A 14,817-nucleotide genomic window follows, 5' to 3' on the forward strand; every position below is an offset into this window, starting at 1 on the left:
TTGCCTGGGGGCCTTGGGTCTCGCTATAAATATGAGGCCTAGCTACCCTCACTTCATCATCTCTTGACTACGTCGAGACTTTGTTTCGTGGTGGGTCAACTCTTGTAGCAAGCGCGCCAGCACCAGGTACGACTCGACGCCACAACGGTGGTATGGGACGTTGATCGAGGCTCGAGTCTATCTCGATCCCTTCGCTCGGGGGTGGTCGATTGGATCGCCACCCTTCTTTCTCTCTCTCCTTTCTTATTTCATATATATTATATCTTTATCATATGCTTACATTAGATCATCACTCTAACAACGTTGGTGCACCGAAATCAACCAATGAAGAAGATGGTGAATCAATAAGTCGCAACCAACAAATCAGTGCCAAAAGAGGAGCGACAATAGACATTCACAAGAACTTATTGGCAGCTCTCCAAACACTTCCAAATCCCACACCGGAAAACTACAAAGAGGTGCAAGTCGGGATAGGAGGCGATAGCCAATATGTGACTACGAGAAGGTTTGGTGTTCATGTTGCGATGGCTTGACCTTGATGTCAAGGAACTCAATTGTTGCATGTTGTAAAAAGTGTGGTTGCAATTTGCAATCATCTCGACATGAGCCATAACCTTATGTAACGTGTGTATTCAAATTTCACTTTAGGGTTTTCGCCTTTGGATTTTGGACATTGTTGACATTTGAAGTTTTAATCTTATATGTAAGTGTTATTTGAAGCTTGGAGGCATAAGTTTATGTGATTTTTGAGTTTTTAAGCTTTAAGTTTTGTGCAATTGGAAGTTTAGGGGTATTGTTTGAATAATGTTTATGTAACATTTTCATGGCAAATTTCTGTTTTACACTTGGAAATTTTTTGGAGTTATTGATGTTTGTTTTCTGGCTCCTGATATGAGTCAATCGGGCTCCTGGTGACAGTCTACAGAGGTTGTCAGACAATTGGGCTCTTGGTGACAGAGTCGGGCTCCTAATGACAGACCCTATTAGCTTTTTATCTACACCAGATGGTGCAGATCGCGTGTGCCCTAAGCTGAGCGACCTGCACCGCCCCTGCCCGTGATTCCCTCACACTGTCCTCTGTCGGTGATTCCCTCAGAGTGTCCTCTTTAATATCTGGTAGTAGTTAATGGTGCGGATCGCGTGTGCCCTAAGCTGAGCGACCTGCACCGCCCCTGCTCGTGATTTCCTCACACTGTCCTCTGCCGGTGATTCCCTCAAAGTGTCCTCTTTAATATCTGGTAGTAGTTAGACATGAGGTATACATAATGTACATTATACATATGTATATATGTAGTAAGTAGTCTTAGAACTTAGAAGGAAGCTTTTCCTTCCTATCATTTGTTATTTATTGAGCCACACACACACAAACACGGAGCCAAACAGACAGACAGACACAGAAGAGAAGGGCTTTCCAGAGCTTTGGAAGGTCGGTCCTTCTGAAATTAGAGAAGGTTCCCGCAGAGACAGAGACAGACAGACAGACAGACAAAGCGGTCTGAGAGAAACCATGGCTTTCCCACATCCTCATCATCATCTTCATCCTCATCCTCATCCTCAGCATGAGCAGGGATACAACCACTTTGAAAGGAAATCAGATCATCATGCCTCCCTACGTCCTCCATCGCTCGCATTATACCATCAATTACCACTCCCCCACCTTGCCCCTTCCCCTTCCCCTGCCTCTGTCCCTCCTCCATCTCTGGTTCAAGCTATGCTTGCTGCGATCTCAGACAGGCCAGAATCGTCGTCTGATGCCATGATGATCAAATCGGCGTTGGATATCTCGCACCCTGGCCCTCCTTTGGGATCAGCTTCCGATGATGTTGTTTCGCATCCGGACCCTCCAGCCGGATCAGCCACAGGTATCCCGCCTCTTCCTCGGAGATCGAAGAAGCGACGAGATGGGCATACTAAGGTCGACGGGAGGGGGACTAGAATCCGCCTGCCTGCCATTTGTGCAGCTCGCCTATTTCAACTCACACGGGAACTGGGGCATAAGTCTGATGGAGAAACAATCGAGTGGCTCTTACGCAAAGCGGAACCCTCGATTGTCGCAGCCACTGGATCTGGCTCTGTCCCTGCTGCGTTTGTTTTGACCTCTGGATCTAAGTCTAGATTGGCAGCGGGGTCCGCCGTACCAGCATCATCATCACCATCGCAATCAGCCACATTGAAATCACCTTCATCATTCATGGCCCCATTGACATCACCATCATCATCATCAATGGCCACTGCAGCAGCATCATCATCTTCATTGTCTTCTCATGCTCAACCCAGCTATGGTTCTTCTCAGAGGTATTCCCCACCTCGGCATCGGGCTGATGATGATGGGTTGCCCCACCTTGCTTCCTCCCCTCTCGAGGATGATGTTAAGCCAGCTTTCACACACAGCCATTTCCATCAATGGATGAACACATCGACATCTTCGTCACCTCCTCATATAGATGTAAAGAAGGTCGCGAGACACAGATCCGATGCTGTGGATTCTAGTGAAGAAAGCAACAGGAGATTGAAAAGAGAGGGAGAACAACCCAAAAGAGATGATGATGATGACGATAACGATGACAGTAGTAGACCCGTATTTCCCACGGCAAAAAGGTCGGCTATCCATCCTTTTCCTTCAGCCAATCTGGACACAGCTCGATCATCATCTATGAATGAATGCTCCTCTTTGGGTGTTATGTGGACAAATGGTCATCGATTATGGAACCCCCTTTTTGCTCCACCCGCCCACATGACTCCCTTTTCAATGTCAAGGGGAGATGGAGATAGAGTAGATGACATTATAAATTCGACTGACGGTTCGGGTTCTTATCATTCTTTCCCTGTGCTTCATTTGAATTCTATGCAGCACCATCATGAGCAAGGAGTAGAGGAGGTAGAGAATGGAGGTAAATCAGATAACGGGGGGTTGAATGAATCAGATCCTACTTCAGAACATGATCATAGAAAACAGGGAAAAGAAGAATATGAAGATGAAGATGAAGATGAAGAAGAAGAGGAAGAGGAAGAGGAAGATGAGTCACATGGAGATGACTGATATGATGAATGAAAGCTATAGGAAGATATGGTGCTTGAATTGTATCAACATTGTTCTACTTGTATGAAAGGATATTGTTTTTTGTTTCAAAATTCTCATTAGTTGGGTTTTGCTTGCTACTATTATCAGATTTTTATTGCTTCAGTTGTCATGATATCAGTGTTTGACAATGCCATATAATACAAGTATGTTTATGTTAAAGGATTGATATTACCAACCCATGTCCTGGATCAGTTTGCAAAAATCAGGTGTTTAGTCTTTGTTCTTGCATCTAATAACCCTGTATTTGTATTATGCCTGTATCTGGATAATGGGCTGTAGGTAAAGTGAATCCTTCAGCCTTGTTTGTGATGTTCATATACAAACAAAAAGGTCTAATGCAAAAGGACGCTCTGGTTTAGTACATGCGGAATAGAAATATGTACACATGTTCTGGTTTCATATATACGGTCGCAGAATTGTGTTCTCGCTAGTTTATCATATATGTATATTACACAGTTATAACTGTGTGTTTTGGAACAGCAACTTCATGCTCTCAATATCTCACCATCGACAACATGGTCTTCTCATCTTTCTATTTCCAAATTACAGCTTTAGAAAGTTTACTGTGAATTCAAATCGAAGTTTAGCATAAATCACTCTTCGACCAGGGAATCTGTTTTTTTTCAAACAATCAAGAATTCAATTGGGTATCAGAAGGTAAAAAAGACATGAATTATTTCTGTAAAAAACTTGACCTACATTTGAAGGCATGGTCACGTTTATACAGTGAAATCAGTGAAATCAGATCTAAGTTTAGCATAAAGATATGTGCATAATAAATCACTCATGGGCTAGGGAAATATTTTTTCTTAGCGATCAAGAATTCAATTAGGTATCAGAAGGCAAATAACCCGAGTGACATTAATATTTCTTTCTTTCATTCTTTCTAACAAACTGACCTACATTAGATGGTCACTCAGGTTATTCCAACTAATGCGAATGTAGAGAGCATAAGAAAAAATAAAACTGCAACGGTACACATCTTCCCATTTCTGATTATCATGCCACCGTTTACATTGGTTTTTATGCTTAGAATTAGGTTTCATAAAACATGAAACCTACCCAACGTTCCTTTTATCTTCATCTATATCTTGACTGTGGTCAGAGATGTGTATAGATGTGACATAAATTATGTCTCATTCTCATGCATAATTGGAGTAATTTATAAACTTGGAATATATAGATAGAGGTTATTCTACATCAGTTTTGTTGTAAGATATGATCTAAATAAAAAAATATCGAGCTCAGTAAATAACGGCTGTTTCATAAAACAGAACCATGAAAGCATCATTTAAAAACGGTAAATTATAGCCACAAATTCCCTGCAATAAAGAAGTCTGGAGTAACCAGAGTTAAAAGGGAAGTCACTGTAGTTACAGATAATTCTGTAGTTAGCTACTGATATTTATGTAAATAATCACTAAGGCTTTAATATCTCGCTATATACACGAATAAGCATGGATGGCATTTTCATTATCTCACAGTCGCAACTTATGTCTGATGACTCATATGAATTTATGAGCCAAATAAAAAGAGAACAATCATACATTACTGACACTGTTTCACAGAAATTGGGCTTCAATGGTCTTCTTAAGTATTTCAAGTCGCTTAATAAGTGCAGGATTCATCAGTTGTTGAGCAGATTTCATCAATGTGCTTCGCTTATCATAGTAATAAGCATCTAGCACAATAACTATCCAGTTATGTAGCTTCTCTGGTGTCCTGTTGATTTCAAAAAGAAAAAAGAAGAAAAATGTATTTAGTGGAAATTTACTAGAGAAAAAATCAACATTTCGAAATATCTCATGAACAGTTTAGCTTACGTGTATAAGAGATCGATATCATTTCCTTCTAATTCGTCACCAGGAGAAAATGCAGCAGAAAGAGCTGAAATTTGTTCTTTTGGATCCTCCAAAGATATGATATGTCGCAAAATTCGTACCTCTTTTGGAACTAGCCTTTGAAGGTTGCCTATGGATACATTATACAGATGGAACAAGATATCTTTGACCTGCATTTGATTTTGTAGTATATTAATCCACTCACTAAGTTTTTTTTGAAGGGATCAACTCTGACAACCTGAGTTTTTCTTTACTACCTAAAATAAAATGCCCATGAGTTTCCATTATCACCTAAACTGGCCTTGGTCAACTCCCAAAAAAGCAATTATATGGTCAATTTATCTCCTTTTATTTGCTTCCTTTCAATTCTCCTTATGGGAGGCTGCCTGTACTCAACTTCTCGTGTATATGCAGCCCTTGGTGCTCTTGAGAAACAATGTGCATTGTGGCTATTTGATATACTTGTCAAACCAACTCGTCTCTATGAAATAGAAACCTACGGACCGTGTCTTAACAAGAGAAATAACTGGAAAGATATAGAGAGACCTTTAGTCTCAATGATTCTCCGCATGATAAGGAGCAAAGCATTGGTGTCCTATGATATAATCCGCATAGAGATGCTGATAATCATCGAGGCGGCATTCCAATCAATGAACAATATCCAACTGCTTTGGAAGCTCCCTAAATGAAGGCACCCAAGGTTGGCACTTATGTCATCAAAAGAACATATTGAATGTGCAGATATTCATTGCTGGTATGCTGAAATGCAACAACGATTTGAGTCACATGGCGTAAGCATACATGCACTGTCCCTGTTCCAACATAGCTTGGATTATCCCCATCTAAACATGATCAAGTTGAAAAGCATAGAGTGATCCAAACTGATATTATCAATTTGCAAAACAAAATAACATGGAGCAGCCCCACATCTCTTGGTAGGAAGATGACCTACTATAAGACACTTTTTACACATATCAGAAGATAAATTCATAATCAGGTCCCCTTATATGTACATACATCTGTCCCATGCGCTGCAGTGTGATAGGGCAGCTGCAAACTTCTTCACATCAGTAAGAAATGGAGGCAGACAGATATGCGTGAATAACTATAGAATAAAGAATTTATCAAATGCGTCATCAAAGAGAGGAATTTGAAGAACACCAAGTTTGTATTTGTACTGTTTTTTATGAAATAAGGGGGAGATCGCATTGCCTCTTAAAGTAAGCCTAATCATAACTTTCTTTAGGCCCATCAATCCTAATGCTACAAGCCAATCAAAGGCTACATAAATGGGCTCCCCGCCAGGACATAGCAAAGGGGCACAATAGATCGGGCAATAGCAATTTGTCGTGCATGTAGACCCCAGCCTCATGAACCTCAATCTCATCACCCTTCTCATGGATAGATAAAGGCCATCATCTCCCGCCATCACAAATACTTCCCTTGCTTTGGAGACCTCTCCATTCTGGATCGACCTATGCTAGAGCTCTTTTGAAAACAAAATTACAATATACCTTACTTGAAAATCTTACATGTATTAATGAAGAGATTTTTTAGCCACGTCTTATTCTATTAATGCTGACTTTTTTACTGAGTTACATTTATTCTGATTTATTGTTCTCAAAGACAAGACAACATTTTAAGATGTAATTACTTGTTTGTTTTTATGGGCCATTCTGACTTCCTAAAAGACGTTAATATATCTTTTTTTCTTTTGGGATTAGATCCTGGAGAAAAAAAGACCAGCAAGCTAAAAAGCATCACGTGTATGGAATAAATACCAGAAAAGAAGATGTTATCTGCAGAGGATAGATGTGACCTCCATTTGAAATCGGATATGAATATGGGGAAATCTACTGCGAACACCTAAAATGAGATAATTGTGTGAAAACATGTTTACGTAACTCTCTCAGGGTCCTAGAAAGAGGAAGCTGTCTTTCAGTACAAGTTAGAACAGACGTAATCACATGAAAGGTATTCAAGTCGATCAAAGTTGTTGAAACCATCTCCAGAAGGGGAAAATATGACAGAGAAGGGAAGAAATGCAGAAGAAGATGTAGGGAACTCAAAGATAGAGGTGAGGTCATTCTGGTCTTTTAAGGTACAATATTTATTGAACATGAACATTGTATTGGAAACCCTCAGTCAACATAGCTATGACCAAAGTCATGGTCGCAAGTATTGTCAAATGTCGAAGTAAGCCAGTACCTTATGAAAAACTTATGGAGAGAAGTAAGTGCATCTACTGAAGAGTACATACAAGCAGGTACATCACAGCGCCCTTGATCACCTTGTCACTCTTTGAGTACTAATGAAGGGAAGGGAAAGGACTATATTGATTCTTTGTAGAATTCAAGAGAGCTTTTGATATGGTGCCTCGCAAGCATCTTTGGAGATGTATGGCATATGGAACATATCATCTTCTCATAGACATATGGCATATATTCATTTGATGATATGCTTTCATCATCTTTGGAGGCATATTCATTCAGTGAACATATGCTTGCAAGTTGTCACATCAATGAGAAGTTATGACATTTGTAAGAAATTGATATACACAGGAGAAGATGTGGTTGGGTGTGTATGCACATGTTGTATATGTGGGAGAAGGTATTAAGCAAGAACACTTGTAAGGAAGTGACTGAAATGTACCCTCTATGCTCGTATTCATGATATTGAAATAAAAAATGGAGGTTGAAGAGGACCAGCTAGAACAAACTGGATTTGCTGTCTGCCCTAACCAGGAGAGAGAAGATGATAAGCTTCTCCCAATATGATATGAAGCATTCACAGTTGTCTGACAATGTTTTCAACTATCTTTTAATGCATCCACCATCCTCCAGCAACTTCCCGAAATCTGATAGACCAACCTCACCTCTTACGTGCATATGTATATTCTCTAATTAAGCGTAGGCGCAACCTTCATCATCATCATCTCTCTCTCTCTCTCTCTCTCTCTCTCTCTCTCTCTCTCTCTCTCTCTCTCTCTCTCTCTCTCTCTCTCTCTCTGTGTCCCTAACTTCATACCTCATCTTTCATCATGTTTGATTCTTTTGAAGAGGCCCATGCTTTTGTTACAAGGAGCATCAGATTAGAATCAAGCTCGTTCCTTTTCATCAAATTGTCTATCTTGTTTCGTGCGACATCCAAAGATGGAGAATTCAGGATATCGTTAAACTTCATTCGAGCAGCATCCATTGCCTCTCCCTCCTCAGACATTCTATCATGAGCTTCGACTGCTTCAACACATTTGTTTCCAATTCCTGCAAGAACTGTTCAATTGATACAAGATCTTCCTTGTTCAGTAAAATAGAAGCTGTGTTTCATAATCATCAGTACCTATACATGTACGTTCATGTCAAAATGTCTTCTCCTGGTAAAGTTCAATAATTCATAAAAACATTCAGAGACAAAAATAAACAGACGAAGCAAGAGTAAAAGAAACATACTGAAATGCTGGTCCATTTGTTATTTTGATTAATTATACTTGCTATATATATTTGCATCTGTATTCTCATACTTGACTATCATGTCAATGTTCCACCTGATTTAGTAAGATCAGAATAAAGGAAGTGCTAATAAATTATCGTTAAGATGGACTATACCCACATCTATATGAAATAAAATGAATTACTTCAAACGTCAAGCATGAGAAAGTTGGCACAAAATATAGTTTGATCATAAGTTAAGCAATGATAGTCACACATTGAGAGATCTAGTGCAGAGTCCTCACCATCAACCAAAACAAAATATTTGTTACTTGACCTGCCACATCTGACATAACCCATCTCGTCTGGAAATCTTTGCCTCAGAATTATGTGACAATCACCAGGATAGTGTTATTAGCTACTGTTGTAGAGATGTAATGTCTATTATAAGATTAGGAAATCTTCTAAAATAAATTTCTGTGCACAATCAGGAATACTATTTGTTCGATATAACAGTATATCTTGGTTTTTAATTACGTTTCCACTTTTAGATGGAATAATTATTTTTAATTTCATAATTACATGTAAGCTTCACAAAAGGTCAAGAATACAAATTCATTGATTTTATAAAGAGGGCTATTTCTATAATCATCGCATTTATTAAGTATTTGATGGAAAATTTACTTCGAGAAACATTTGTGAGGTGACAATCAACTCTTATCAAAATGTTTTCAAAAGCAGATAATGACATGGAAGAAGGTGTAGTACAATTTATACTACGGTGCTTCTATAATGAATGTTTGAGCGTTGATTGATTCTCATCAAAGAACATCAACATCTACTCATTTGGTGTCAACACTTCTTGTTACCTATTGAATAGTTTAGTATTACCAATCTATTTTCATTGAATAGTACTGATTTCATTTCAGAAAATTCAAAAAACTCCAATGGGGCAAAACAGTAACCTAGAGTAGTAACACCTTACGTAAGATTCTCATAAAAGTTTGACTATGTACCTCTCTAGGAGGATCTCATCATGGAAAGATAGAGGATGTAAAGAACTTACAAGTTTGTTGATCTGGCTCAGCATAGTTTGCGTGATAGAGTAACTCTAGATGATGAAAAAAGTCATTGGTGAAGTCCTTTCGACGTCGGGTTACTATTGTATGCAAGTCTTCAATTTGTTCTTTGACACAGGCAAGTAACTCATTGTGCCTCGTCATATCATCATCTACCTGCAGTTTCAGTTGTGATTCTTAGATTAGTCACAGTGTCTTGTCAGATAATTCAAATCACTAATATAGAATATCTCAAGGGATCTTTAGGCTTCATGAATTAAGAATATAAACCAGTTCATAACATTCAGGATAGAATCCCAAATTTATACTTATGCAAAGGAAATACGTATACAAATGCATGCTTGCACAAAGAGAATCATTGACATTTATCTGATAACTATAATGTCCGATTCTTACAATATCCATTCTCACTATCAAGACGTGTCACGAAATTGACTTCAGTTCACTTTTGAAAATCATCCTTATATTTTGATATGAAGGGTACAGATGCCAGATGAAAGTTTAAACACTGCATGGAAACATACCTCTTTCAATTTCCTCGATAATTTCAGAAGATCCCCCTTTCTTTTCGGATCAATCTCTTGTTCTGCTCTGACCTTGCATCGTTTGAAGAAATGCTCCCTAATGTTCGTCCACTCTTTGGAGAAAGCCAAGAGCTTTCTCCACTCTTCTGGTTTAGTTTTTTCTATAAGAAAGACTTCAATGAGCCTATCACATACACGAGTCATCCTATATCCATCCTCAATTTGATCACCATCCTCCTCCTCCTCCTCCTCCTCCTCTTCAAGTTCATTGTTATCATCCTTCTTTACAAAAGAACCCTCTGGACAAGGTGATAAATTGATACTTGCAGGTTTTTCCTCTATGTTTAAAGAAGAACTTGTAGGATCCTCCGAGTCAGGGAGCTTTCTTCTATCACCTTCAATTTGGCAGAGATAATACCATTTTTATGAGAAATGTTGATGAAAAGAACAAAAAAAATCTTTCATTTGGGCAAGGAAAAAGATACGTTCTAATTTAGCATACTTGATGAAAGGAACACTACCATTTGGTTAACTTAATAGATTTCTTCTTCTACAATCTTTCATTTTGGCAAGGAAAAAGATACGTTCTAATTTAGCATACTTGATGAAAGGAACACTACCGTTTGGTTGTGAATTTGCTTCTATTTTAGCAAAGGAAAAGACAAAATTTTCGTTGAGAATTCTTTTATAAAAGAGGAGAAGCAAATAGTCTTACCATTTCGTTCTTCTATTTTTGTAAAGATGAAGATATGTTTTGATAGCCATTTCTTTGACAAAAGGAGAGAATAAAATGTTCAAACCTTTCGACGAAGAAAAGAAAAGGATATGGCCAACTGAGAAACCTCTGATGAAAGGAGAAAAGGAAATGGTCTTTCAATTTTGTTCATAGTTTATTTTATCTCTGAATTCTTTGATGAAAGGTGAGAAAAAATTGTTTATATCTTTTATTTTGCTATCATCTTCTCAAAGAGGAAAACATGTTTAACTGAGAAACGTTTGATGAAAGGAGAGAAAAAAATGGTTTTACTGTTATTTATTTTTCTATATTTGGCAACGACAAAGACATATTTTAAGTGAGAAGAAATGACTTGTATCCACGCAAAGACAAAAGAAACTTACATTTCTGAGAATTCCTCAATGAAAGGAACAAAGAAAATGTTTTATTTTGGCAAATTCAAATGCATGCTTTAACCGAGGATATCTTTGATGAAATGAAAGAATACAATATTTCAAACTTGAAAAAGACAAAGACATGTTTCAACTGAGAATTCTTGATGATAGGGTGGAAGAAACTGTATTATCATTTGACAAAGACATGTTTTAGCTGAGACGTCATGTTATCTCATTTAGACATGTTTTAGCTGAGCATTCTTGATGGTAGGGCAGAGGAAACTGTTTTCTCTTTAGGAAGAAGACAAAAGAAGTGTGTTAATTCAGAATTTCTTGATCAAAGTAGAAGATGATGATGTTTTGGTCATGGTCATGTTAATAAAAGAACGAGAAGAAAACGATGACGAAAACAATTAACGATGATGATGACGATGATGCAGTTAATGACAGAGCTGGTGTTGATGATGAATAATATGAGAAGAAGAAGACGAAGAAGTAATGTTTCCTTACCGTTTTGTTCACGAAAGAAGCTTCTGATGCAGGAACGATGATGAGGGGAGGAGGTAGTAGTGCAAGAGAGGCGAAGGCGGAGTGAAGGATCGTAGGGTAAGGGAGTGAGGGAGAGTCTCTGAGAGAATCCATGGAAACATCGTGGCCTCGAGACATTCGAGCTGCAAAGAGAAGAAGAAGAACAGGAAGAAGAAGAAGAAGATAGAGAAGCCATGGCGTCTCTGTGTGTGTGCTTGTGTTTCAGTTCGTAATTCAGAACTCGGGGTATGGCAAATGCCCCCCCCCTATACTTTCTTAAATTACTGAAATGCCCTTATCTTTTCCTAAATTGCCGAAATGCCCTTGTATTTTCCTAAATTGCCGAACTGCATATGGAAGCCCTTGGCAAGGTTGTCGTCAAGGTATTCACATAGCTCGCAACATAAGACTTAGGGAATTTTTTCACCCATAATTGAATCTATCAAAATGATTCATCCATTGGATCTTTCTAGGAACCAGAAGGATGATTAGACATATATATAGAGAGTAACTGTTAGCCATTACTATATATTATTACATTAGGTTCGTACATTGTAACGAAGCCCTCTTAATATCCAAGTATAACTTGTTCTACATTGTTATTAAACCTCTCTCTTTGTTAGTCTCTTCCATTGTGTTCCAATTTTTCCTATAGTCCTATGCCAAGGTGTTAATTAGTAAGCTCGACCTCCACACTACATACAATTTCGAGCTCATTCATGAAGGTGAGAAATGGAAATTCGCATTTTGTGTCCCATTTGTTTGTGATTATTGCTTCGATAGTGGGTTGTGGCCACCACATCAAGCACCTGCACCCAAGACACGTGCAAGAAATGTCTCTCCCATTTTGTAGCAGTATCAAAACTACTCACTCATAGGCCATCTTAGTATCCCAAAGATGCTCAAGGTTAGCATGCACTACCACCATTGGCCAAGCTTCAAAAAAGGACTTGGTGGAGAGTGTGTGGTTGTGTTGATTGCGTGCTCATTCCAGTTTTCCCATCACACACCCCACGATTTGTTGCAATTGGTGTGCATTTCTAAATCACCCATTCGCCTCCCTCACATGGGACTCCATAGAGGAATTGTCCCCCCTCTAGGATCAAGACACAATTGTCATGATGGTGTATTGCTTGACCAAGATGGTCCATTTCCTCACGTGCTCCAACACTATCACTACCAAACAATGTCCCCTAACCTATTCCTCTAGTCTAGTGTCCTATTGCATGGCCTTCTCGATTCAATTGTGATTGACAACAGCCCACTAGTTATAGGTAGACTCAGATGCGAGATGCTCTTCTCATCTGGTATCACCCACAAACCAACGGCCAAGCAGAACTCATCAATCAAGTGTTTGGAGAAATACTTCCTCTTTATGGACTATAACCAAACCAAATGGCTCAAGCTCCTACCATTTGTTGAGTTCACGTTGTCGCGTTGTTACGCGCGTGCGTGGAGAAGGGCGGAACCACGGGGGTCTCGGACTAAGGAGAAGGGGAGAAGGAATAGGACTTCGGAATGGAGCTTAGCACAAGAAGAGAAAGAATGAACAAGAGGAAGATGGAGGCCAAATGCTCAACAAGATGTATTAGAACCGAAAACCGATTACAAAATGGCGGCCGCGTAGGCCGCACCGAACGGCTATGATAAACCCGAAACCCTAATCCGACGAAGAAGAAAAGAAACCCTAACCCTAAAACGAAATGGTATACCTCACTCACACTCAAAATAAGGCAACCCCCACAATGGTGCTCTTCCTCTCCTTTTATAGCACAAGGAGAGAAGACCGTTTTCAAAAAGGGTGCTACAAAATATCCCCTTTCAATCAATGGGGATATTTCCCTTGATTTTAGGGGAGGAGGGAAGGATGGGTCTTAACTCCCACCTCTACACGAACTACTATGTACCTATCTCTCTCTCTCACGTGGATGTGCGCGCAAAAGCACATCACCTTTACACTTTACAAATCCTAAGGTGCATTTCTAGCACCATACTTATCACTATCGATAAATAGAAATACAACATGGTGATGTGCAACGTTGCACATCGCGGGTTTGCTTGCTTCGCTCGGTTTTCCGCCTATGGACGAAAATCTTCACGACATCCGCCCCCACCTAACCGCACATCCACCGGTATGTGCCAAAAGGGGAACAAAACGCGAGATTTTCGGCCAAGGCGGCCAACCGAGCCCTTGACAACCTCGTGGGCTTGCCCGGCTTCGTCTTCCACTTCGAGCAAGTCCACCCCGTCCACACGAACCACCGTCGCCTTCCGGCCCACCATCTCCGTCGAATGGTCTCGAACCGTCGGCTCCGTCCGATCCGCCACACTTGACGACGTTCGCCGAGTCGTTGCCTCCACCCGATCCGCCACGTCCACCGTGTTTCCTCGAACCACCGTCTACATCCGGACCGCCGTTTCCGATGCCCGCACTTTCTTCCCCGATCGGTCCTCCCGAACGCCGTTGCCGACCCTTTGTCCGCCTCGCATATCCTCCGGATCCGCCTTTTTCATGCCGCGCACCTCGTCGTGCCGACTCTTCTCGCTCCGCGCTTGCCTTCCGTAGGCCTCTCTCGGTGCCTTCATCCATTGTGGCCTTCGTCCCCTCGCCGCCACCGTTCGCCACTCTTGGTCTCACGTCGGCACTCGCGCCGACCGCCGGAGTCTCTATAGCCGGTGTGGAGGATCCCTCTCGGGCCTTATCTTCGTGGCCGCCGGTCTTAGCCTCTCCGTAGGCCACCTCTTCCCACCAATCTTCCCTAGCATCGTGCCAGGTCTTGTCGTCGTCGCCTTCCTCCTCGTATTCGCCTCTCGAAGGCGTGATCCGACCGTCATCTTCGGTTGCTCGATGTGGTTCCTTCGTAGGCATGCTTGTGTCTTGGCCCTCCATCGGCCGTATTGCATGCATCTCGTCTCGCTCTTCCGCCGTAGACCCGACCTCCGTGTCGGTCTTCTCCTCCTTTGTCGCCGTAGCCCGTCCCGACACGGGCTCGCCGTCTTGGACCCATCCGTCCACCATCTCGTACCGGATATCCGTTCCGGTAACCTCGTACGCTCCGGCCTCCGACTCCTCGCCGCCACCCGCCGTCTCTCCGGTCTTATGTTGATCCGCAACCGCCGTAGTCTCTAGAGTGGGTATGGAGGGTCTCGTTTGTTTCCGTTTTTCCCCCGAACCATGGTCGTCGTGCCCGGTTAGCCTCCATCTCGCGCTTACCGGCTCCCATC

General features: G+C 40.9%; 2 protein-coding genes across 2 annotated transcripts; one reads left to right on the top strand and one right to left on the bottom strand.

Moving 5' to 3' along the window:
• The first annotated feature begins 1,412 nt into the window (after positions 1-1,412).
• Positions 1,413-3,157, top strand: LOC147850548 (uncharacterized). The gene has a single exon (XM_087336827.1). The coding sequence runs from the start codon at positions 1,508-1,510 to the stop codon at positions 3,038-3,040; it is 1,533 nt and encodes a 510-aa protein (XP_087192953.1). The 5' UTR covers positions 1,413-1,507; the 3' UTR covers positions 3,041-3,157.
• A 1,194-nt stretch (positions 3,158-4,351) lies between these two features.
• LOC147850549 (uncharacterized protein At4g37920-like) lies at positions 4,352-11,800 on the bottom strand. The gene is made up of 6 exons (XM_087336562.1): positions 11,575-11,800; positions 9,955-10,349; positions 9,418-9,586; positions 7,951-8,195; positions 4,906-5,093; positions 4,352-4,804 (listed from the first exon to the last, which is right to left on the bottom strand). The coding sequence occupies exons 1-6, from the start codon at positions 11,786-11,788 to the stop codon at positions 4,645-4,647; spliced, it is 1,371 nt and encodes a 456-aa protein (XP_087192688.1). The 5' UTR covers positions 11,789-11,800; the 3' UTR covers positions 4,352-4,644.
• Positions 11,801-14,817: the final 3,017 nt, after the last annotated feature.

This window comes from Azolla caroliniana, unplaced genomic scaffold (assembly GCF_043228905.1).
Source record: "Azolla caroliniana isolate FFs.n. ecotype wild unplaced genomic scaffold, voAzoCaro1.0.p SCAF_21, whole genome shotgun sequence".
Lineage (NCBI taxonomy): Eukaryota > Viridiplantae > Streptophyta > Polypodiopsida > Salviniales > Salviniaceae > Azolla > Azolla caroliniana.